At 36.1% G+C, this 25,309-nt stretch overlaps 1 protein-coding gene across 3 annotated transcripts; it reads right to left on the bottom strand.

Annotated features, from left to right (window-relative positions):
- Positions 1 to 480: 480 nt before the first annotated feature.
- On the bottom strand, positions 481 to 11,852 carry LOC132627859 (uncharacterized). Of its 3 annotated transcripts, none has more exons than XM_060343457.1 (5): positions 11,700 to 11,852; positions 11,128 to 11,590; positions 7,860 to 8,055; positions 5,461 to 5,592; positions 481 to 1,219 (listed from the first exon to the last, which is right to left on the bottom strand). In XM_060343457.1, exons 2-5 carry the CDS (start codon positions 11,412 to 11,414, stop codon positions 1,097 to 1,099), a joined length of 738 nt encoding a protein of 245 aa, XP_060199440.1. In that variant the 5' UTR covers positions 11,415 to 11,590; positions 11,700 to 11,852; the 3' UTR covers positions 481 to 1,096. The 3 variants fall into 3 exon arrangements, with proteins under 3 accessions (XP_060199440.1, XP_060199441.1, XP_060199442.1); XM_060343458.1 differs by lacking the exon at positions 481 to 1,219 and adding an exon at positions 2,181 to 2,511; XM_060343459.1 differs by lacking the exon at positions 481 to 1,219 and adding an exon at positions 2,181 to 2,508.
- Between the last annotated feature and the right edge of the window lie 13,457 nt (positions 11,853 to 25,309).

Below are 25,309 nucleotides of genomic sequence, written 5' to 3'. Positions count from 1 at the left end.
CTTATTAGATGAGTCAACTACATAGATTCAAAAACATCAACACACTATATAAGACCATGGGTTACCTAATCCCACTTCAATGCAAGCAATGAGCAGTGGACTAAACCATTTGTGTTGCCAAGTTAAAGCACCTTACACTAAGGTTTCAAGAGTTATACTAGAACCTATCAACACTTGAGATATTGTTATTCGCAGCATCCAGTTATAATATAGAGGCAACCATCTCCCAGGAAACTGGGAGTATGAGTCATATATCTAGAAGGATTTCAGACTACTTAACATTGGGCTCAGATATATGCTCTCAAGTCCACAAACTAAATCCAATTCACTGTTAGAAACCGAAACTTGAGTGAACGAGAAAAGTACTCCAAAAATTAAACATGCAATTTTCGCATCTATAAATTTGTCAACTATGATATATATATCACTCGGAAATATAAAAAACTAAAGCCAGCTCTCATTTCACACTTATTAGACAGATGGACAAACAGCATTTTTCATCGCTTCAAGAGTCAAACAGTACTAACCTGCTTCATTCATAAATCTCTAAAAATTATTCTCTAGAGACATACACATATCCCAACTGGGGGTAAATACAAGAAGAGCGCTTACCCAACTGGAATGAACGAGTGTTGTAAGTTTACCAGCTAGGCCCAGTGATTCTTACTCTTTTTCTATGAAGACTAACTAGGCCCAATGATTAAATTCAATAATAGAAGTATCATTGGTGCATATTACATCGATTAATGGCATTCCTATACCATATATCCTTGTACAGAAGCTTCTAAATATTAGTCAAAATGCTTTATAAAGTGATTCAAATGTATTGGTTAAGCCTACATGATGTGGACCTAACAAAGAAATGGCATAACCTGAAATGCTACACTTTGGCCCCAAGGCCCCCAACCCCCCCCCCCCCCCCCCCCCCCCAAAAAAAAAAAAAAAAAAGAGAAGAAAGAATCCAGTAACTTCAAGAAATTGGAGACACCAGGGAGGCTGAATCAGCTCCTTTTCACGTTTTGAATTAACTCAAGAATTAATGTAGTTGGACCAACTGGTACTCGGAAATCATCTCATCACAACCAAACACCAATCTTCATAACCTCTGTTGATATGTATTCTCATGAATCGGAACCCCTGGTCCATATATCAAACGGCAACGATCATTGAATGAACCAACTAGTCTAGAGACCACCTCCTTAAAGAACATGTTTGCTACCTGTGAAGGAGCAATGCACAATGGCATTTAACTAGTAAGTTAAGATGGGACCTTAACCAATCAACAGAAGAGAAAAGGAAAAGGATAAAAATAAGGTTTCTGAAACTTCTAGACACACTTTTTTAATACAAATTACAATAAAGCAAAATCAACTTCTCAAGGTAAATTAAACACTCATTTCTCATTGTTGAGGTGCCTCCAGTTAACCAAATTCCATATCCCGCCTAAACAGTTCAACTTTCAGTACCCACTCAAAGAAAACTCTCAAGTTCAGTATTTTAGTAAAGTACAACTATTAAGGTAGCTGAGGTTACCAAGTTGGAAGAGAGAACTGGCTACATTTATCCTAAATTATCAAAATAAAATATCTGATACTTAGGTAGAATATCATCAAATTTAGAATAACAAGAGCTAGATCTTCTTAAAATCCACTCCCAGAAGAAAAGAATGGGAAGGACAGTTGGAGCTAAAGGAGGGATGCATCTGCTTCATGCCATTGAGAAAACTGAAAATGACTTAGCACCCCAGGAAGATGAAGAAAATGCTATCAAGAACAAAAACAGTACCAAAAAGATGGATCGATACTATATGACTTTTATTAGACATAGCCATGAAAGAGAGAATCACATATATCCTAGATCGACTTGTAAAAACTGAGAAGCAAAGCACCACAAATTAACGAACTTGAAAAGAACGGTATGCAAGACAGATCAAATTGTGGTGCAAGAATGATACCAATCACCAACAAAACAGTACCAAACAAGCGAACCAGTACTAATGTTTTCATTAGTTGATATAACATTACCAACAGAGAAGGAAATTAATCCCATCTATCCAACATTAACTTAGGGATACTTAAGGTCACGATTTGAGGCTATTTTCAGTCACTTAGCAGTTATCATCAGTGCCCCAATAGAAGAACGGGATGCAACTTTTCAGATTTTAAATGCACCGAGTTAAATGAGCACAACTGCAGAATTGCATCTCCATATACTTCTCTATTAGTCCTATTATTTGACCCATCAAAACATACTGTGCCAAAAAAAAAGCTAAAATATATGGTTTTCTAAAAATACAAGGTATAAAATATTTTGCGACATGCTTTTGCTACTACAGCGAAGGGAGCATTAGAGCAACAAAAAAGTTGTCTCCGTGTGACCTATTAGCCACAGGTCCGAGCTGTGGAACCAGCCACTAATGCTTGCCTCAGGGTTTACACCCCCTTGGGGAGCGGCTCCTTACCTGGACCCCGCGTGAATGCGGGATGTTTCATGCACCGGGCTGCCGTTCTGCTGCAGTAGTAGTAATAAATGAGTCACAAGTTGTGAAATATTATTTTTGGAGGTTAAAAGCTGGAAGCTTTAATGAATGATTTTCACATAGAAACAGCAATGTGAAAACCGAAAAGTGGGTTCCTCAATGGTATTCAAAATGCATTCAAAGTAGTACAACTAGGAAATGTTATTCGAGACTCTTATGGTTTGATTCTTCAAAGATCAATATGAAAGCAACTAACTGAAGAATAAATCTGGAGTACAGGGACAAGGCACCTCTTGTAACACCTCGGGTCCTCAGACTAAGGTACGACTCGTATTAACAAAGTAAAACGAAATTTAGAAGGTTTCACATTTTTGCGAAAGCGGCCGAGGGGCCTACTTCGGGCAACCATAACCCTTTGATTAGTTGGGAATTTGGAGAAGTGCACTTAATGGAAGTTGTAGTACTTGGAAATACCTTTCCATCCATATAAAGATCAGGTCAAACGGAGATCGGAGCAAGAAGTTATGAGCGTCACAAAAACGCTCAGAACAGCAGGCCATGCACGTTAGCAACGCGTCAATGTAACACTCTATAAATTCAGAATAGGTGTGAATGTGTTAAATGAGTATTAATGTGGCATTTTAGACATGTGAAGTACTATCGGGATGAGTTTGGGTGGAAATAGCTGTTTTGAAAATCAAGACGAATAATGAGGTGCTTAAGATTCGATAGAATCGGCTAAGTTTAAGGCAGGTCTGCCTTTCAGCCCGATTTCGTCAAAATCCGTTGAGAATTTGAGAAAACTTAAAACATGAAAGTTGTAGCCCTTTGAAATACTTTCCCAATGATATATTATAGAGCCCAAACGGAGTCCTGTGCAAAGAGTTATACCCATTTTACTGAAGGAAGTGCAGCGGCACCCGTGAGTCGAAAGGGTAGCACGAGCAGAAGCCATCTCTGACCAATTTTTGCCCATGTGCGGCACCCTTGCGACCCAAGGGTGGCGCGGGAGTTGTAGTTTTCCAGGTTACGTATTTTACTATATATTTAAGGTCGGGGTTTATTTCCCCAACTTCCCCAAACACGAAAAACGACCTAGAAAGAGATAGAACTCATCCCAAGCCTCAAGAACCCTTCAAGGTAAGTTTTAATGATGATTCTAAGTTGATTTCAATTCCCCAATACTCTATTAACATGATAAAATGCTTCAAATCCATAGATATTCGATTGAGACTTGCTTTAGGACGAAAGAACCCTAGAATCCGAATTCAAGGCAATTGAACGTCAAAAAGGTAATACCATCATCCTTTAATCGATTATAGTTTTGTATTGATGATTATAGACTCCAAGTTCACGAGATATGAGTTGATGAGTTTGATAGAAAAGCATGAACAATTATAAGGTTGGGTTGTTGATTGTTGATTAAGGATGTTGTTTATCTTATGGGTGATGAAGAATGATATCGATTATAGCAATATGAGATTGTAGAATCATCTAAGAGCAAGAGAATGGGTTGTTGGGTGTAGAAACACCATTAATGAAGGTTGTGGAGCTTTATGCCCACCAAGTGTTTGATAAAATGCTTAGATGACCAAAGCATGGATATTATTGCTAATATGGGATCCTTTTGACTTGTATTGCTATAGATTAAAGTTGAAAGGGTTGACAAACGTTGTATTACACTCAAAAGCAGGAAGTTAAGGTATGTGAGGCTAACTCACAACGTTTGGGAATGTTTACGATTCTCCCTACATCCCATTCTTTATGACTATTACGAATTGCCTCAGAAAGTAGTTATGTCTTAGTTCCATGAATATTTGTGGAACTTCAATTCTCTAGATGACATAGTTTCATAATTCGTTTATGATTATCATTCCGAACACCGTGAACTCATTACATAATCAATATAGGCTCATGTTTAATATCCCATGAGCCTCAGTTATGACAAATCAGTTTATTATAAATACATGTCTCAGTCTAGTTCTATTCAGTATCCCAGTATCATGTAACTCAATATGATTCAGTATTTCAGCACATGTATTACAATATGATTCTCAGTTCCAGATTTTAATCCCTGAATGTTGAAAACCTGTCTTTGGGCCTGAGGCCGTAGTTTATGCTTTATGCATCTTGGGCCTGAGGCCGTAGTTATGTATACGTATACTTGGGCCCGAGGCCATAGCTTGTGCACATATATATTGGGCCTGAGGCCGTAGCTTATTTACTCAGATAAACAGATGGTTTCTCATTCAGAACAGGGAGTACTTATGTTCAGTTTCAGTTTATAGTTTCCGATTTCAGTTTCAGATTCAGTATTTATTACCTCTTTGTTCTTTCAATTGTTTTACATACCAGTGCAATTTAAATGTATTGACGTCTCCTTTCGCCCGGGGCCTGCATCTCACAATGCAGGTAACGATTTACAGGTTGACGATTCAAAGCGCTAGGATTCTCGTACCAGCTATTTGGTGAGCCCTAGTTCTTTCGGGGCATTATCATTACTTTACCGTCTTTCAGTATTTATAGACAGTCAGTGTTTTCAGTACTTCATTAGAGGCTCCATAGACTAGAGTAACAGCTAGACGCAGGCTTTTCATGTTAAGCAATGTTGGCTACAAATATGTTCAGACGTATATTAGTGTTTTCGCACTTTGATTTATATCATTTAGACTTTCAGTATATCAGCATGTATTAGTTTATTTTCCCCCTTCAGCATGTTATAATATCACATGTTGATTCAGCCAGCCAGTTGGTTCGCACGGTCACATGTTGTCAGGCACTGGGTGCCATGTTACGTCCAGGCCCAATTTCGGGGTGTGACACCTCTATCACGATACAATAAGCTAATGACCTAGAGTACCTCCGCCTAGCAAACCCCCAAAGTTTGCATCAGTGTAATTAGTATCTTCAAAATATTCTTACTCACATGGTATTATGGCTAAGACATTAAATATTGTACTATATTGAAAATGGAAACTTACCTGTCGATATAACGGAGATTGAAACTTAAAATCTACCAGAAAGTGAAGGTTACAAGTTCCTGGACTTGGTCCAGGGTTGAACTCCCAGATGTTAATCAAATGATCAAAAAGGCCAGTGTCAGTAGCAGTTGTCTGCAACAGTGAAAAAAAGTATATGTATGAAATAAAGGTAAATTAAGACATTTCATAATGGCCAATAGAGGTAAAAGCATAAAAAATTATTAGATGAGCAAAAGGGACTCTCGTCAATACCTATATCCTAAAGCTTTGGAATCTAATAGACATATCAAGATTGTTTAGATTGATATATTGTTTTGATAAAGATTTTTTTTTTACAAAGGATTTATTTAAAATATAAGCAACAGAGGATGGTAACCTTTCATCCATTAACCCAAAAAAAAAAAAAAAAAAAAAAAAGAGAGAGAGAGAGAGAGAAAATGTATGGACCAATTCAAATATCATTGTGACCTTCCCACCACCTTAATTAAAATTCCTATCCTCAACAAGCTAATTATAAGAAAACTGTTAATCAGAAGGTTATCAAAAAGACACCTGTTAACAATGTAAGAAGCATGAACACAAAACTTTGGGTTGAGAGCCATTGCGGCAGATACATGACCTGGTGTATCCTCTTCTTTTGGTACTTTTTCCTAGTTGACGCTCTGCCACTTGGTGAAAACATATGCCACCACGAAACAAATGGGAACTATTCCCAATTTTTCTCTTTTTTCTTGAAAGTCTTGTTCAGGGGTTAAAATCAATTATATGTGACATTAAGTCAGACTTCATGGAAATAAGGAAGCCAATGAGAAGTCAAGGCCCCAAATTCCAAGGAAAGAACAAAGACAGGGATGAAATGTGGAAAGGGAAGAGAAGCCATCCTCCTATAAAAACCAAACCGAATTTTAATTTGGATTGGCTTTTCGGTTTTTTAGTTTGGTTTTGGATTGAGAAATTAAAAAGTTTGGGTTTTTGGTTTGGTTTCAGATTTAGAAAAATAAAAATAAAAAACTGAAAAAACAGAATTATTACTTAAGGGAGTTTGAGTTTGAGTGTTTTACCACTTTTAACCTTTTCCTACTTAGTGATTTATTTCTATTAGGATATAAAATGACTTATTCTCAATCTTTAGGCTATGAACATGACTTTATATACTTTTAAATATTGTGTTTTTCAAGTTTTACCAGTGCTTACATTAAAAAATACATTTAAGAAATTTGATATGATTATTTCTCATTCTCTATAATATTTGTTCTTTTTCGTCATTCAAATATAACTATTCGATTATGTTAATTAGCTCATATGACGCAACCGAATAACCAAACCAAAAAGCGAAAAACCGAACCAAACCAAACTTATTTTGGTTCGGATTGGATTGTACTTTTTAGAAACAGAATACCGAAAAACTGAAACCAAATAATGTAAAACCGAACCGAAAAACCGAATGCACACCCCTAACAGTACCTAATATTTTCTAAATAATACATCCACAACAACCTTAATTCAGAACTAATTGGTTCCCCATATGCATCATCAATATCCACTTGCTTTCATTTGTTGTTTTCCATTCCAGTACTCAAATCATGTGTCTTCTACGAAAAATTAGAGTTCTCCATATCTCGCAGGTATCCGTACACTAGGTCACCTTTACTGATATATCTCCAACCAAAATAACAAACCTGCTAGATATGGGCCTAAAGTAAGCTTACCAACAACGCCTAAACCTTGATCTAACAAGTTGGAATCCCCTATATGGATATTTTTGCTTTCATTATGTTTGACCTTTCCCTAGATCTGCATTGATTCCAAAAGATTGTAAGTCGTTTGAGATACCTTCCTTACCTGGTCTAAAATATGAATGAAAAATGTAATTTTAATGGAAATTATACTTTTTTTTATAGTACATATCCCAGAAAAAGAATCAGATGAAGCTGTAAAATTACTAGTTTTTTCTCCTGTGTGGTTTGCGAGCTATTGCATAGGAGCTGGTTTACCCTGTGGGCACCCGAAAGGTAGTGGCTGCGGGTTCCCATGTCATAAAAAAAAAATACTAGTTTTTACACTCTTTCCAATCATGGTCAGAATAATTCAATGCCAGCCTTTTACTTGTACTTTGACACTCATAGCTTCAATTAGATGGCATATCTGCAGACTAAATAATTCTTGATTGGTACACTACACTCTAGTAATTGCATGATTTCAAGAAGGGCTAAAAGATGAGATACCATTGATGTTACTAAGATCCAGGTGATATCAATTCACAACATTCATATTGAGTAACTATTAATAAGAAAACAGTAACTGAAACATAACATAGAACTAAATTGAAAGAAATTTGTGATACGCTTCATTGAAAGGGATTTAAAAAGTTAAAAAATACTAGAGATAAATGTGCTTACCTTGATATATTTTGGTTTGTTTAGTTCCACATGAGACACATAACTTTCAATGAGAAATTTGAAGCCAATTTCTAGCTCAGCATCAAAAGATCCATCTGGATGGCGTTTTAGGATCTCTGATCTTTGACACCAGGGAAGAAAATCCTCATACAAATCAACAGCAGCAACCACAGCATATAACTGCTCTGGAGAGTATCTAATAACAACTATACGAGTTAGCATGTACGTTGTATAACATTTCAGGGGGTTGTAGGGAAATTTTTGCATTTGAGGAGTTGACATTAAAAAATCCTCTTGAAGGAGAAATCAGCATGTATCTCAAGTATATGAAAATTAAATCGAGTTTGTATGCAATTTAAAAATTGAACATGCATCAGTCATCAACTCCACTGAAAATTTTCCTTGCTAAAATTGCATGGCTTTCTTGTGCTTCATTTAGTAACTAGAAGTGGAAGTACAGAAGGTATATCATTTCTATTATAGCTCAAGCAAAATTTGACAGCAAAGAGTGATCTCGAACAGCTTTACTCTTCCTCCTCCTAAGGAGTGCATCCTCATCAAATTCTAAGCTGGGTGAGTAAAAATTGTTGAATTCAAGCAGTATTGTCAAAGGCTCATTTAAGGCTCTCTTAAGCCCTGAAGCCTAAAAAAGCTCAAGAAGGGTGCTTCGTCTCACTTAAGTTGAGTTTCAGTGTAGCCAAGGCACTAGTGTCCCTTATTTCTAGGGATGGCAGTGGAGCGATGCAGTGCGGGTGCGGTGCAAGTTCAGTCTAAACCCACGAATTTACAACCTGCCCCGCATTGCCTTTTAAGACGCAAAAACCCGCCCCGCGTTCTCTTTTTTTTTTTAAAAAAAAATGTCTAATATGTTGTGCTTTCTCTTCCCCAGACCCCAAGATGTGGGATTTCACTGGGCTGTTGTTGTTGTATGTTGTGCTTTCTCTATTTGTTTAAAACCTGTGCTACACAAACTAACATTTTTATGGTGCCCTGCGATATATGTTGCAGTCTGTAAGTTCATATATCTACATGTTTATGCTTCAAAGTTCTTAAGACAATATTGCCTACTTATTCCCTACTGTACTGTTTTCTTGGCGAAGACATTGCGTGTTTAATGCCTGTAAAGGGTGAGTAAAATCTTAATTATGGATAAACAGCCAACTACATTTTCCTAATATCATGTGCCCCTCTGATTTCAAATGGGATCTGTAAGTAGGTGAAGAGCAAGCTTGTAAGTGAATTAGAAGTGCAATGGCCGGTAGTGAATTAGAAGTGCAACACCCAAACCCGCACCCACACTGCACCCGCATAGAATTAGTATTCCTCTATTTAGACCCGACCCGCCCCACCCGCACCCGCACCACCCCGTTTTCATCCCTACTTATTTCCCATGTGTTTTATCTTGAATGGAACAGTACTAAACAATAAGTATAATCGGCAAAGAGATATATTAAAGCTAAGGAAAAGATTATGAATGAATTTGTTACTTTTTCTTGGATCACAGATATATTTTTATTGTTTTTCTTCATTGCGCCCTTTCTTACTAAAGCTCACACTTCAACTATATATTGGAAAAGGCCCAATAGACCAGGAGAGCTATTTAAAGCTTTTCGCCTTTGACAACAATGAATTCAAGGAATTGGGAACAATTGATTCTTAATTCCATCTTCCATTATTCCATCACTACACATATTCGCGTCATTGTTATTATGTTTCCTCTTACTACTTATCCGACGTGTAAATTACAGATACTGGGGCCTTTCTTCACCACGGTCGTTAATCTCGTTTGTTTCTTCTTCGTTTTCCTTTTCCCTGAAAATATCACCACTTACCTTCATTTGTTGTGGAATTGTGTGATATCAAAAAATTTATGCTCCATAACAGTAATCAAGGGTAACAGATTAACAATTGTACTTTCTTGCCCATTCAGGGAACAATTAAACGTGCATATCTATTTTAACCTCTAAGGTGATTTCTCCTGCAAAAATAGGTTAAGTGGGATAAGGATTGGGAGGTGGTCTGAGCTGCTATTGATACGTGCGGGCTGATCTAGGACAGTAAAGAATTTGACTCTGCCCTTGGGAAAAAAAAAAGTAAAGGAGCAAGAAGTCCTTTGGCCTAGGTTGACAAGGCATGGTTTGTAGACAATGTAGCTACAACTTAAGCAAATGTAAATGTCTCCTGGTACATACTTTACTTATGGAGTTAGACGGTACTTGAAGTGTAGCTCACCAAGCAAGGACGTCATTGATTGCACAAATAACTTGGATACCAGAAATAGGATTGTAGTTGAAGCAGTTATGCCAATACTTCAAAGAGTGTTTCTAGCCTTACATATAGTTGTCTAGACAGTTTGAAGTAAAAAGAGAGCATACGACATATCAACATGAGCAATCCTCCCAACAACTTCTAGGATATACATAATCATCTAAATGTAACAGGAGGATCATGCTAGAGTTATACAACAACACTATATACACATTACCAGGCATATTTATACTATTAATAAAGCTCAAACACTTTAAAGTAACTTCTTGATTTGGTGTCGACACCAATTACAAATTTGTCACTTTTACAATGTTCACCACAATTTTACAATGTAAAGATCACGTAAGGAACCTGGATTTTGCTAACCTCAAACGGAACAAAAACTTACGAGTTGCACCTTTTCTTTTTCTTCCCTCATTCAACTTTTCTGTCTATGCATTGATAAACCCAATTAGCACAAGAAGTTTAGAGAATTGTAACTCCAATCAACTCTTTTTAGTAGTCTAAACTGAACATATAGTTCCTTAGATTTTGCACATGTATATCTATTGGACACACGTTCTTTCCTTGGATTTTACACACGTATAATTCCTTAGACATTGTAGATGTATAACGTACAAATTTCATGCTGCAACTTCTAATAATTTCTTTCCTCACATACTTGGTCTTGGTCACTACCCAGTGTAATCCCACAATAGTGGGGTCTGGGGAGGGTAAGATGTACGCAGCCTTACCCCTACCTGGGTAGGGAGGCTGTTTCCGATTGACCCTCGGCAACCCTCCTTCTTTCCTCACATACTAACTATCCAATTCACGATAGCGACATCTAAACACCATGAACGAATTCAAATTTTGTTGGATTCATTTTGTTCCCCTCGCCCCCGATTCTCTGTGCTCTATCCCCCTCTATCAGGTCCATTTCATTCCTTATAGCACTAATACTAAGATTAAATGTTTGCCACATCATCATAAAAACTGCAAATGGTAATTAGGGACTTACCCCATGACGCGCCTCTCCTCATGTACTTTGGCTAACATATTCCCCTCTTCCCCATCACCGCATCCCAAAAATCCTCTGCTTTGAATTAAAGGCCCAATTCTATACGACGAGGGCTTAATCACCTTGCTACCAGCAGCATCACAACCAGGAGAAATTGAAGGAACACCAGCAATTCCACTCAAGCATCGAACGTTAACATTATTATCAATACCCGCCCTTTGTTTGAACACGTTCCGATGTGCAACTACACGCCTAATGGCCTTTGATGTTGAAACAAACGACGGCATTGCAGAAAGAATTGGTGTACAACGCTTTAAAAGTTTCTCCTTTTCTTTTCTTTTCTTTTTTTCCTTCGTTCTTCTGATAGAATTATTCTATAATCGAAGGCGCACACCCCCGATGGGATGCTAAAAAAATAAATTGAAATTCCTGACGATGATGATGAATGAATTCTTGACCTAATCTGTGAAAACGAAAATATAATTGAGCTGAGCAAAAAACAAAAAGAAAAAAAAAAGGTAAAAGCTTGAAACTTGATTTGATAATGGAATCCTAATTGAAGAAGAACGTACCTTGGGATAATCTAATAGAGAAATTTTTGGGGGAGAAACGAAGAAAGGGGGGAAGGCTCAATGTAAAATGTGGAAGGGCATTTTATTTCTTTATTTATACTTGTCCGTGACGCGATTGAACTCCTTCCCCTTCCACATTTCATTTTTTCGAGTTTTTCCAATAGCCATGAAGAATAAAATATTACCCGCTTTATCCATCTGTAAAATTCATCCTTCAAAAAATAAAAGGGATGTTATTTATGTATGTTATATGAGGCAGATTCAGGATTTAATTCACCTTAAGGTTTTTAGCCCCCTTGTTTTTAGGGATATATAATTCACATTTTATTCATTTATACATTAATACTAGTATACTAATATCAAATCATAAAAATATATGCGTCGACCTAAAATTGAACCGACTATTACCCTCAAGTTTGAACTATAGCTATTGAAATTGAGGCGATTGGTCTGAAATTTGAATTGATGCAATTCCTATTTATTTATACTTGTCCGTGACGCGTTTGAACTCCTCCCCCATCTTTCGTTTTCGAGTTTTTTCAAATAAAATAGTATAAGGACCTGTTTGGCTATGAGAATTATTCATTTTTTTCCAGAAATTTTTTTAACTTTTTTTGACAACTAGTGTTGGCCATGAAAAATTCAAATACAACCAAACCTTGTTTTCACTTCTTGTTTTGACCCTTGCTTTTGTTTTTCCTTTTTCAAATTTTACCCTAATTTTTTTATATATATATAAATTTAACCCTATTTATTCTAGTATTGGTAGTGTTTACAACTATTTATTTTAGTTCTTGTTGGATTTTGGTAATGAAAAACAGGATGTTGGTCCAAATATTTGCAATAACCAGAATTTACAATAGCAAATAAGATTTTGGTAACAAGAAATTTGTAATAACAAAGACCGTTGTGATGTTCCGTTATTAACTTTGCTTTCCTTTTAAATTTTTTCTTAATAGAATTCTAGACCTTGGTTTATTAACTGAGATGGGTGTAAACACCCGGTGCAGATAAGTTTACCACTCCCTCTTCCTTAAAGGGGCTTTGATTCCTTTTTTTTTTTTTTAGGGGTTAGGGGTTGCTAGTTAGGTGAGGGATTGTGGTATGTAAATTTGAAGTTTCATTTTGCTGAAAGTTGTTTTCACTAATGTATTAATTGTTTTGATGTAATTGTGTAATCGCTTGTTCTGATTCAACCAACTGGTTATGTTTATGAATTGTTTTGGGCGGTTTTGCTAGTTTTTAGAAATTGGGTTATAAATTATCTTTCATGTGTTTTAGAAAAAGTACATTCAAACAACCAAGTATTATTTGCAAAAACTATAACCAAACACAACTCCAACTTCAAAAATTTCAATTTTTTTTATTTCTATGGCCAAACGCCTACTAAAATTTATCCTTCAAAAACATTATAAACAAATTTTATTTATGTATTTTATATACTTTAATGCAAGGGTGGATCCAGGATTTAGAGGCCGTTAACATTCTGAGCATTTAGCCTATAGTTGCATCCGTCTCTGACTTTAGGGATAGATGTGATTCACATTTGGCTTAATGCATATGCAGCCCCCTAAACTTGCACCTTTTGGCATCTCAACTAAGCATTGCTTCTATTGAACCCCTGAACTCGTCCTCAAGTGTGTCTATTAAACACAATCCGACTTAAATAACATTTTTCAAATGAGAAAAGATATCATTTGACCCCTGAACTTGGCACGAAAACTTAGTTTAGCAACTAAACTTAAGTTGTATTTATTTACCCTCCTTAACAACTTATGGGTGAATTAAAATCAACCTTACTTTCCCTAGACCAGTTGAGATCTAGGTGTTGTTACAGCACTCACTCTTTGATTGGTCCACGTCATCTAATTATTAGTTTTTAAATAAATTCGTTAAAACTAAACTAAAAATTATTTAAATAAAATAATACAGGTGGGCCCTATCTCCTAACCCTTTCAGACTTTCTCCCTCTTCTACCCCCCCCCCCCCCCATGCCCACCCCTTCTCTCCCACTCGTTCCTCCCCATGGTTTCCATTAATAACAGCACATTCTCCTTTTTCCCCATAACCACCACCATAACCACCACCACCACCACCGTAACCACCTCCTTCTCTATACTCCACCACGGTTACTACCATCTTATCCTCCACCACCACTACCATACCTTCCCCACCATAGCTGCTCTCATCTTCTGTTCTTCTTTTTCTACTTTTTTTTCCTTTTTTTTTCTAGGGTTCAAATGATTTGGGTTGCCCGAAACTTTAATTTAACAGTGTTAAATTCTTCAACCCAGTAAATGTCACCGGGATTTCATCGGAAAACATCTTGTTCGACAAATCTAAGGATTTCAAGCTTTTTAGATTACCCAACTCATTTGTTAAAGACCCAGAAAGAGCAATTACTTGAAAAAGTAACGAATCTGATTTCTCAAGCTGTCCTATTTCTGATGGAATCCCACCAGAAAGTTCACAATTCGCCGCATATAACCGGACAAGTTTCGATAATTTAACTTTGCTAATTTTGGACTGAAATTCGGATTGGAAGATGAAGATGACAAAGATGGGATTTTTCAGTTTGATTGATTTTAGGAGGCGGTGGTTATGGTGGTGGTGGGGGTCGTGGCGGCGGCGGCGGCAGTGGTGGTTGGGAAATTCTTGAAGAAGAAAAATAGTAATTTTATCTACTATAAGTAGAAGGAGAGGCTTGACAGTGGTGAAAATGGTGAGTGAAAGAGAAGGTGACACTGGCCAAGCGCCAGCTCCATCAAAAATGGAGGAAAGAAAAGATGATGAGGAACCAAATACAAATCGGTTAAAAAAAAAAAAAAGAAAGAAAGTGTTACACCTCAGAAAAAAAAATTGAGTCCATGAAATAATTCTACGGGTGAACAGTAGACGCGGATGAACAGTATCCGGTAAACAGTAAAAATCAGAAATTAAAAACCCAAAAAAAAATCTGATTTTTTTCATTTTCTACCTCTCTCTCTCACTCTAAACTCTCTCTAAACCCTCCCAAACCCTCCTAAAAGCTCTCTAAATCTTTCAAGTTGAATTCCTCCAAATCAAAGCAAGATTTCATCTTAGGAAATTGGAAACTAGTTAGGAAAGGATTATAGTATTTGGTGCTTGATGTGTGGCTGATTATTGAAGCTTGGAGCTAGGATTTTAGTTGAGTTTTCTGGGCAATAAGGTATGTAATATACTCTATTCTTGTTAATTAAGTTATTCATGGGAGAATTCCCTAGTTTAAAGTGAAGGGAATTATGTTATGAAGTCATAGATTAGTTGGTTGATATGGTTGCCTTGAGGGTTGTTTTTTTAATTGGAACTTTGAGAGATTTCTAGGTGCTTATATTGCTATATGAGGTTGTTGATATTGTTGTTGATGTTGTTGATAAGTTGTTGTTCTTGAATTTGGGAGAATAAAGTGTATAAAGATATTGTATACAAAGCGTATACCGGGCTGTTTTGTGCCGATATTTGGGGCTATTTTATGTAATTTTCGTGGCTGTTTTGTGACAATATTTTGGAGCGGTTTTATGTAATTTTCGTGGTTATTTTGTGACTATATTTTGGAGCTGTTTGGTATAATATTTGTGGCTGTTTTGCGATGATATTTTGGGGACTGTTTTATAGTCGTTATGGACTGTTTTGTGGGCTGGAATATCGGGGGATTGGCTGTAGTTGTTGTTGTTATATTATGGATATACAGAAATAAGGAAGTGTATACAAGCATTGGCATCCGAATGCATGTTGGGCTGTTTTGGGAGTAATCTAAGAATGGATTTAATCCTAGTTTGATATGAAATTGTTGGTATTGTTGTTGTTGGTATTTTGATTGATGTTTGGCTAAGTTGGAATTTCGAGGATTGTTAAGTTTACAGGGGAAATGCTGCCCAATTTTCTCTAGAATTTACGACGCGTTCTTATAGTCGATTAACTAATGTTAATACAAATTCTCCCGTGAAGGTAACGACGTGACATTGGGGGAGAGCAAGTGAACGATAACATAGCTAAACGACAAAGGTATGTGAGGCTAGTCCTTTCTTTCTAATGGCATGAATCCTATAGCATAAGTTCTTTTCCTCTTCATGGGTTCCTATTTTCCAGAAAGCTAGAAGCCTAAGTCCATAAATGTCTATATAAGATAAGAGATAAGAGATATGATATGCTGATGCCATATTGATAATGATGCTATTTATTTCTTACACTCACCTTATGTACTAATTCCTTCATGGTGAGGCAGAATGTTAGTAATTGCTCCATAATGAAATCGGGGGATCACGACCTTACGTCACCCCGATAGAGTACAGTTGATCATGAGCTTCATGCATGTATTATGATGAGATAAGCATATTTTGAAAAGTATTATATTATAAGTATTTTACGATAAGCATGTCATACTTGCATTACACCGTGCCTAGTTGGCCGGGCAGTCACTGCTACGGCGGGCAGCTATACGGATACACCATGACCCTTTTGGGCATGGGCAGACACCACTAGTGGGCGGCATGAGATGGTACCCCGGACGCGGGAGGCCTGGACGCGGGCTAATGTTATTGATTATTACACCGTTCCGATATGGACGGGCAGCTTGCATATTATGCATATACGAAATTATGATGAGTATGAGTAAGACAACATGCATTACTTCTTTTATGATTGTCATTCAGATTCAGATTTTTCATATTAATGTTCACATTATATTAACACTGTCTTTCTTTATTATTTATGCCTCTCGTACTCAGTATAATGTTCGTACTGACGTCTGTTTTCTTTGGACGCTGTGTTCATGCCCACAGGTAGACAGGGAGGTGAGCTTGGTCCAGACCCTTAGTAGCTGTCAGCTGATTGAGAGCACTCCATTGTCCGGATGTGCTTATGATTCTTCTTTTGGTATATATGCATATTTTGGGCACGACGGAGTCTTGTTCCGTCTATATGTTTAGTATGTCAGTAGAGGCTCGTAGATACGCAGTGTGGGTCAGATGGTCTCACAAGATGTTATTATTATGTATATATTATTTTGATGGCCGAGAGGCAAATGTATATAAGTATTTATGTTTCTATATAAAATATGATTTTCCTACAATTCATGTATAAAATTGGTAAAAGGGCATTAAATGAGTAAGATGAGTATTAGAACGAGTGGTGCTCGGTGGCTAGCCCCGGGTACCCGTCACGGCCCCTAGTCGGGTCGTGACAGCTCAATTGGTAAGAGGCGATTCCCTTTGGGGAATGTAAAGGAGCCAGAGGTTCCGGGTTCGATGCCCCGTAGCGCTGCAGCGTGAAGAGGGACGAGGCGAAGGCCTTGCGCGGACTGGTTGTACCCTGGCATAGACAATACCTTGAGTAGTGGGACCCAAAGGGGATCGTCACAAAAAAGGCGCCTTTTTTGTGACGACCCCCTTTGGGGACCCACTACTCTGCAGCTCAATTGGTGAAAGGCGATTCCCTTTGGGGAATGTAAAGGAGCCAGAGGTTCCGGGTTCGATACCCCGTAGCGCTGCAGCGTGAAGAGGGATAATGGGGCGAGCCCCTGTGCGGACTGGCTGTACCCTGGCATAGACAATACCTTGAGTAGTGGGTCCCCAAAGGGGGTCGTCACAGAAAGAAAGAAAGAAAGAAAGAAAGAAAGATGGAGACGTCGGAAAATATGGAAAAACAAAGAAAGAGAAAAAAGAAAAGAAAAAAAAAAGGAAAAAAATATATTAAAAAAGTATAATTAAGTATAATAAATTGTCATCCAATTAGAAGAGGACATATGTACTTCAAACAAGATTGTCTTCTGTAAAGTGTAAACCCCATGTAGTTTATATTACTAAATCAGATACCCCGCAACAAAATCTTTAGAATATTTTCAATTATTTGACTACCTAAATGCAACAAAACAGTAACACCTATAGAAATCAATTCCATCAATGATCAACCAAAAAACCATGGCACATGAACTGGATGTTGGTAATTAAGTAAGAAATGATACTAATGAAACTAACTGGATATCTTCTCGGGCATACAAAGAATAATTCTATCCTATTGCAAAGTTTGCTGTGTAAGTCGGATTGTGTTTGATAGACACACTTGAGGACGAGTTCAGGGGTTCAATAGGAACAACGCTTAGTTGAGGTGCCAAAATTAAAAAAGGTACAAGTTTAGGGGGCTGCATATGTGTCACACCCCGTTTTAATCGGGTCGATTTAGGTAGTAGGGGGTATGACATATTGGTGATTCCTATTTATTTCGTTTTAAGGAGTCGCCACCTAATTAATTTAACAGTGAATTAGGACACCTAGAGGTTAACTAAGGCAGAGTTAAAAAACTAAACCTCAATTATTAGTCTGCTTAACCAGTGTGATTCTAGGTAAGGGCTCTATATTATTCTAAAGGGAAGGGGTTAGGCATCCTTTAGAATCCGTTAACTTACGGTTATCCGACCAAACTTAGGTTAATTAATTAGATTGAATAAGATGCTTGAAATTTTAAGAAAAGACTTTATAAATGCTATTAAGGTTTTAAGGGAAAAATAATAATGCTATTTAAACTAACTTGTAGAAATACACAGTAGTCCACTTAAGATAAACTTATAAATGTTATTAAGCTTTAAATAATAACGTTATCTAAAAAAAAAAAATGAAAACTTGCAAAATATAATGATTTGCATATAAATAGAAACTTTTAAATAAGACTTAACCAATTTAATTTTAGAACAGAATTATATTGTATAAATATAGTGGTGTAGAAAATCTAGACTTATTTTGAATAGGATGTAAAATAGATGAGTTTTCTTTCTCTTATACTAACTCTATTTAACTACATTTGGTTTAAAACATGTATGATTAGAAGAATCTTGGAACAAGGTTTATAAAATATACTTAAGTTGCCATTTAGTGACGTTTTGAAATTTTAAGATAGTAAGAATAAAATGTGATTCCTTTTAACTTAAAATATATAGTCATGGCATTTTGCAAATCAATTATTCCAAATAAATATTAAACCTTACAAATAGTTTTAACATGAAAAGAAGAGAATAACTTATGGAATTAATTATTAGTCTTCCTAACTACCCATCACTAAAACTAAACCTACTAATTCATCTAAGGTTCATCTAAATTAAGAAAATAAAACAAAATAAAAAGTTAGTCATACAATACAAATTAAATGCACAAAATAAAATGGAGGTGTAGAAAGATGGAATGAGATTAGCCCATTTTTGGTTGCTGCCACTGTTATGGGCCTCGGTTTGTTTTGCTGCTGTTGGCCCTGATAAAGAAATGGCTTGAGAATATTATGTTGGACTTTTAGCCCAACATCGAATGCGGGAGAGGGACGAGTCCCTCGGACTCGTACGTGGTAGTCATGCAAAAATAAAAGGAAAAGGATTAGGATATAATCGAATAAACGAGGTCAAACACGCAAGATATACTCAAACAAGTCAGCCATGCACGTATATTGTACGTATATTTGGAATATACTTCATATACACATGGGTATACCATCTCACTGCCTTACCAAAATTTAAAAAAAACACTTATAGGTATATTGAGAATATTCCAATCAATCATACAACAGCCAATGGCCATCGCAAAACTAACTACAAAATGCGCGAAGACGAAGAATCTGCATCGCAGTAGCAGTAACAAAGGTCTGCAGATTGTGAACAACTAATGAATCATATAATCCCACGTATAAGCATTCGACAGCAGACAGATAACACAATAGACACATCAACCCTTAAATTCACAAAATGGTCTTAAATCTGTTTAAGTAAAACAGAGAGTATATACAGACGATCCAAAACAGATGGCTCATGAAGCATAACTACCTTAAGACTCTTAAGTATATTACTCTTTTCCCATGGTCAACTTATACAAAGATAAACTCATTTATTAAGATTCCAAGGATCATAAGACAACAAAACTGTTAACAGGAGAAGGCAGAAATATTACAACACACAACTTACCAGAATTCTGATAACAGCCACCTTACGTACAAAAAATAATAATTCCCTAGCCAATGTTTGTAACCTTAAACTAACATCTGAATTCATTTACCCTTTTTAATTGTGTCAGGATATTTAACTTCATCTTATATCAATGAACCAGCAAATCTATTGTGACAACCAAGTTACATATCAACAGTCTTAAGAATATTCAAGTTGTCTCTCTCTATTTAAACCACATTAACCCTCTTATGTCACATTGCACACTTGTTTAGTCATGTAGAATTATTGGGTAAGTTCACAAGATCACACAGGCTCATTTTACCACTTCAAATCTTTTCATACTAATACAGTGATACTTAATAAATAAACCTACTTATAACAGCCACAAGGGCTAGACAAGCGTACGACATTCCCCAAATAGACAAGAAAGTTGAGGCACCATAGCAACTAAACCAAATGAGACTAAAAGAAACACACATATCAGGCTAAAACAAGTAAGGGGTTAATTGACTGGATTCCATCACGATGATCCAAACACGGATGGATGGTCAACTTTCATGGGCTCAAAAAATGATAGATTAAGCAAAAAAAAAAAAAAAAAAAAAGGGCAGCCAAGCTAGTTAGGCACAGATGACAAAACATAGTAGGGAACATGGGAATCAAACACCATGTCTAATCATGATGAGTTAAACACAGAAGGAATGGAACTGAACACTGGCTAAGCTAGATGAACTGTGCTCATCAGGGTGACAAGGAACTTGAAATGCTGCAGATTAATTTAAAGCAAGAAACCAGGGAACTAGACATCGCAACTTAACATGGTAAGCTAAACCAAACCAACCGATAAGCTAGAAATATAACTGGACATGATGAACTGAGTTAAATAAAAAAAGATAAGGTTATATCATATACTTGGGAAAGTAGTAGGCAGAAAATAGGCTAATATATAACAGCCTGATTCAGGACCAATAACATTCTGACTTTGCAGCAGTTAACTAATTCATTCCAACCACAACAACACATAGACCAGACAATGCCACATTTAAGACAAATTCAATTAAAAAACAAGTCAGACTAACACCCAAACATGCTCAACAGATCTTGCTCATACGTTTCGGGTTTAACTAAATCATCCCTACACATAAACCACATAAATCATACAAGATATGCTTTAACTACATAACTGGAATGACTTAACTAATTTGCTAACATATCAACATATTTTAACTGCCAATCTAAGATAAACAGAGCAGGGCTAGCAAATTACAGGAGAGCCAAACCAGTTCAAAACGAACACATAGATGGGATACCCAGTACCAATACAGAGGACTAACACATTATACTACCTTTAACATGAATCATATGTACACACCAGATTCTTAAGTTAACAAACTTCACATCTAAACTTGTTCACACATTGTCAACTGGAGATCAAACATGCTAACCGAAACTAACAAATGCTTTAAATCGAACAGGGTCCAATTAATCAACAGACAGGCTACTTAAATGGACATTTAATGAAAGCACTTGATTAAACAGCATTCTAAGGACTCCCAGTCAAGCTTATTAATAACATTCCGACAATTTTAGTCAAACAACACAATTATATTAGCATGTATTTACCCTAATCATGCTCATTACATAACATCTAAACAATAACTCTAGTTAAGCAATATAAGCATAAAAATATTTAACCACTAATCATGCTTACTACTATAATTATAACTAAACAACTAACATAACTTAATCCTAATCATGCTTACTACTGTAACTCTAACAAACAACATAATTATCCTAATCAAATTTACTACTAACATGGGATTAAACACATAGCATAAACAGTATAAACAACAATTTAAACAAACAGAAATAGTTAAGGAAAGGGTTTACCTTCTTCGGGTGCAGCGAAGTGGGTGCGAATCTTCGATCTACACTCGAACACTTTGAAATTCGAACTTGCGTATGCTCGGATTAAAAGCGACCCAGAGGCAAGTAAAAAAAATAGAAAATTGATTTAATGTTCTTGGTTCGACGTTTAGAATTTTCTTATGACTACTGAAAACTTGATATATATATATATATATATTTGGAGAATTTTAGGGTTTCAAGATCTTTAATTTTCAGGGGGTTTCTACGGCTAAAAGAAAACGGATTCTTGGAGGAATTTTATGAAGAGAACAAAGATCCTCTGTTCTTGAGGGATTTCACCCGTCAAAAAAATCCTCCACTTCTTCAGGTAACTTCGTGAACCCCCAAAAATCCCCCCCATTTTTTGACTTGGACAACGATTATATATAGGGCGATCTTGGGTTTGAGCTAGGGTTTTCGTTTGAAAGGAAGAGAGAGAGGAGCGTGGGGGACAAGATGGAATGGGGGACAGAGGGAAGTGGGAGCGGCAGTGGCGTGGGTGGCGGGGAACAGGAAATAGTGGGAGGGAGCGGAGAAGAGGGAGAGACGAAGAAGGAGAAGGGAAAGGGGGGGTGCGGCGGAGAGGTGAGGAAAATGAGGAAGAAATTAGGGTAAAAGAAAATAAGGGATGGGCTGGACCGGGTCGGGTGGGAAGGAATGGACTGAAAATGTGGGCTGAGTATTTATTTTTGGGCTGAGGTGAATTAAAATGTGGGCTGATTTTATGAATAAGGTGTTGGGCTGATTTTATGAATTGGTCCGAAAATAGTATGGGTTGATTGGGCTACTACATTTAAATAAAAGACTTATTTAAATAACTTGTGTTAAAATATTATTTAATATAAAATATGTCATTGTTAGTGCTCAGATAAAAAATTGCGTTGTAATAGTCGTGCAATAATATTTCGAAAATCCACAGTAAATAAACACTATTATTTAATTATGCAAAGATAAATGCAATGCGTGTGCGTAAGCTGGTAAAATATGCTAAAATGATAAAGATGTGAATTATAATAATAATAATAATAATAATAATAATAATAATAATAATGATGGCTAGTAACTGTAATAGAATAATGAAATGTCGGTATTGATAAGAGGCTAATATATATATTTTTAATTTTCTAAAAATATTAGAAGCGTAAATAGGTATTTTGGAGGAGAGGCGGGACAAAATTGGGTGTCAACAATATGCATTAAGCCTTCACATTTTACATACATTAATAGTTTATATCAAATCATAAAAACGGTTGATTATATATTCTAAGAATATACAACGTATATACGCACCGGCCTTAAAGTTGAATTGACTATTGTCCTGAAGTTTGAACTATAGCTATTTTACTTGAGGCCATTGGCCTGAAATTTGAACAGACACAATTGCTATTGCCTCAATGCTGAGGTTTGAATTGCCACTTCAAACTTCATGCAATATAATTCGAACTTTAGGCCACTTTTGAAGTGTTGTGTCCCACATTGATAGCCGAAAAGATTGAAAAACTACATAGAAGGTGTATGATCTCTTGATGGTGTAAGACCTTTTGGGGAAAAAAACTTGCGGGCTTGACCTAAAACGAATAATATTATACCATGTTAAGAATATCTTTGAGTTGATTTAGCCACACATATAGCAACGCTACAGAATTTTCGGAGCCAGCCCTCAAAATCAGTGAGGAATTAGTTAAATAAACAATTGTTACTTTTGAATTGCATAATTAAGTTGATTCATTCATTAACTCATCGATCGATTTAACTCACTCAAACAATAGTTAAGTATGTCTATAGTAAATGAAATAAATCAGAGAATATAAAAAGATGGAACCTGGCTGCAAATAAATTTACCGATGCTTTTGATCAAGTACTATAAACTTTAATCATAAGGATTGGTTATTACTAATGAGTGCTATTTCTCAAATTGGGATCAGGAAGTCTGGAATGTCGATATCACTCTTCAATTATTCAAATTTAAAATAAAAGCCAGCATATTCCTTTTTCATTTTGTAATTCCATTACAAAATTGAAATTCCTATTTCAGTTTTGCAATTCGTCATACGATAACTTTCTAGAAACAGGAGAAGATTTTAATGGAAGGGATATAAATGAAATTGTCACACATGACGAATGATATTGTTGACTAGTGTCGGCGGATCAACATTGATATTTCCAAAACACACCAAATATCAAACTGTTCTAATATTGACAACGTGACCAAAAGTGGACTTAATATTTTCTTAATCAAAGTTCGGGAGAATCTACCATCTGCTTTACTCCCTCCGTCTCAATTTTTTTTTTACACGCCCCGTAAGATATATTAATTAGAAAGAATATTTGACTAACTTTAGTCTTATTTATGACTAAGTTATAATCTCTCTCCATTTAAAGAATACCATTTTGTTTTTTCATTTTTAATTTCTCTATCTTGGAAAGAGTTCCCACGAAATTAAATTCATCTGGACATGTTCATTGTTACCTACTCTTATGAGTTTCTTGAAAGTTATAGTTGTCCACGTTCTCAAGCGAAATATAGCAACGTGGAGAAAGTATATACAAAAGGGCCAGGCAGAGACGGTTAAATAATAGGTTGGGTAGTAGCTATAGTGGTTAACGATGGTGATTGATGGTGCCATGACAGTAGTTGGTGGTGGCGGTGATTGTTAGAAATTAGATGAAGAGAATAGGAAGGAAAGACTTGAGGCGTGATATTATCACTGTCTAAAAAGAGTGAATGTCTGTCTATGGGGTTAGCAGACAACGCTCTTTTGGGATACAACAAGCCTATTGTCAGTTAAATTAAAAGTGACGGACATGAAGTAATTACTTTTCTATTTATAGAGAAGATGAGTAGTTGAAATAGACACTTGTTCCGAAAGGTTGTGTCCTTATGCAAAACAAATGGTACCTACTGGTAATATTTCACTAATGGTACATGTTGGAATATTTCACTAGTGGTAACATTTCAATAAGTGGTACCTTTTAGTACCTATTTCATCTATGGTACCCAAACTTTCAATAAGTGGTACCTTTCAGTACCTATTTCATCTACGGTACCCAAACTAGCTATTTCAACTATAGTACCCAAGTAATTTAAAATATTATTACTCCAATATTACAAACTATATAACAATCCCCCACTAGTTTGTAATACTACTCCTAATATCATACATAATAGAAAGTATCTCACAGATTTGAACTTTCTAGTAGCGTAAATATTTTAAAGCTTAGACACAATTATTGGTATTACTAATTAAGAATTGAACCATAACTCCCTTGTGCTTAAACCGAAAACACCACACGCATGATATTATCCAACCACTTTAAGTCACCGATTCGCTCAAGCACTTAAAGGCCATGCGCTAATCCCAATTCATGAATAATTACAAGAGCAAACCTTATTAACTCTTGTTGAAGCGGCACCACTCTTGTATTCATATAGATAAAAATGCTTTATGTGTCTATTACTCCAGACATTTGAAATTTTCATTAAGAGCTCTTGCTCATCCTCTCTGTAACAGTATGCACTGATCATCCTGGGACAAGGCTTGAAGATTTGATGTTTTTCTTTTCAGTACTCAAAACGACATTAATAGATTGTTTTTACCCATTGAACCTTTATTGTTAGTTTTGCTAACTCAAGGTTGGGTTCCCTCTAATGATGTACATATAGTTAAGGTTTTTAACCCTATCCCACTAGATGTTTTTGTATTAGCATCTCTAGGAAGTGCTTTTGTAAGCGGATCCGCTGAATTCTTGCAGGACTTAA

This window comes from Lycium barbarum, chromosome 2 (genome assembly GCF_019175385.1).
Source record: "Lycium barbarum isolate Lr01 chromosome 2, ASM1917538v2, whole genome shotgun sequence".
NCBI lineage: Eukaryota > Viridiplantae > Streptophyta > Magnoliopsida > Solanales > Solanaceae > Lycium > Lycium barbarum.
Note: the sequence above shows the minus strand (reverse complement) of the source record. Positions and strands in the feature narration are given on the sequence as shown.

Excerpts from the sequence above, each read along its gene's own strand:
- LOC132627859 (XM_060343457.1), bottom strand. The coding sequence starts at position 11,414 with ATGCCGTCGTTTGTTTCAACATCAAAGGCCATTAGGCGTGTAGTTGCA. Across the intron at positions 8,056-11,127 it reads GAGGAGAGGCGCGTCATGGG|ATACTCTCCAGAGCAGTTAT; the intron begins GTAAGTCCCTAA and ends AGTTGTTATTAG. Across the intron at positions 1,220-5,460 it reads AATCTCCGTTATATCGACAG|GTAGCAAACATGTTCTTTAA; the intron begins GTAAGTTTCCAT and ends GCTCCTTCACAG.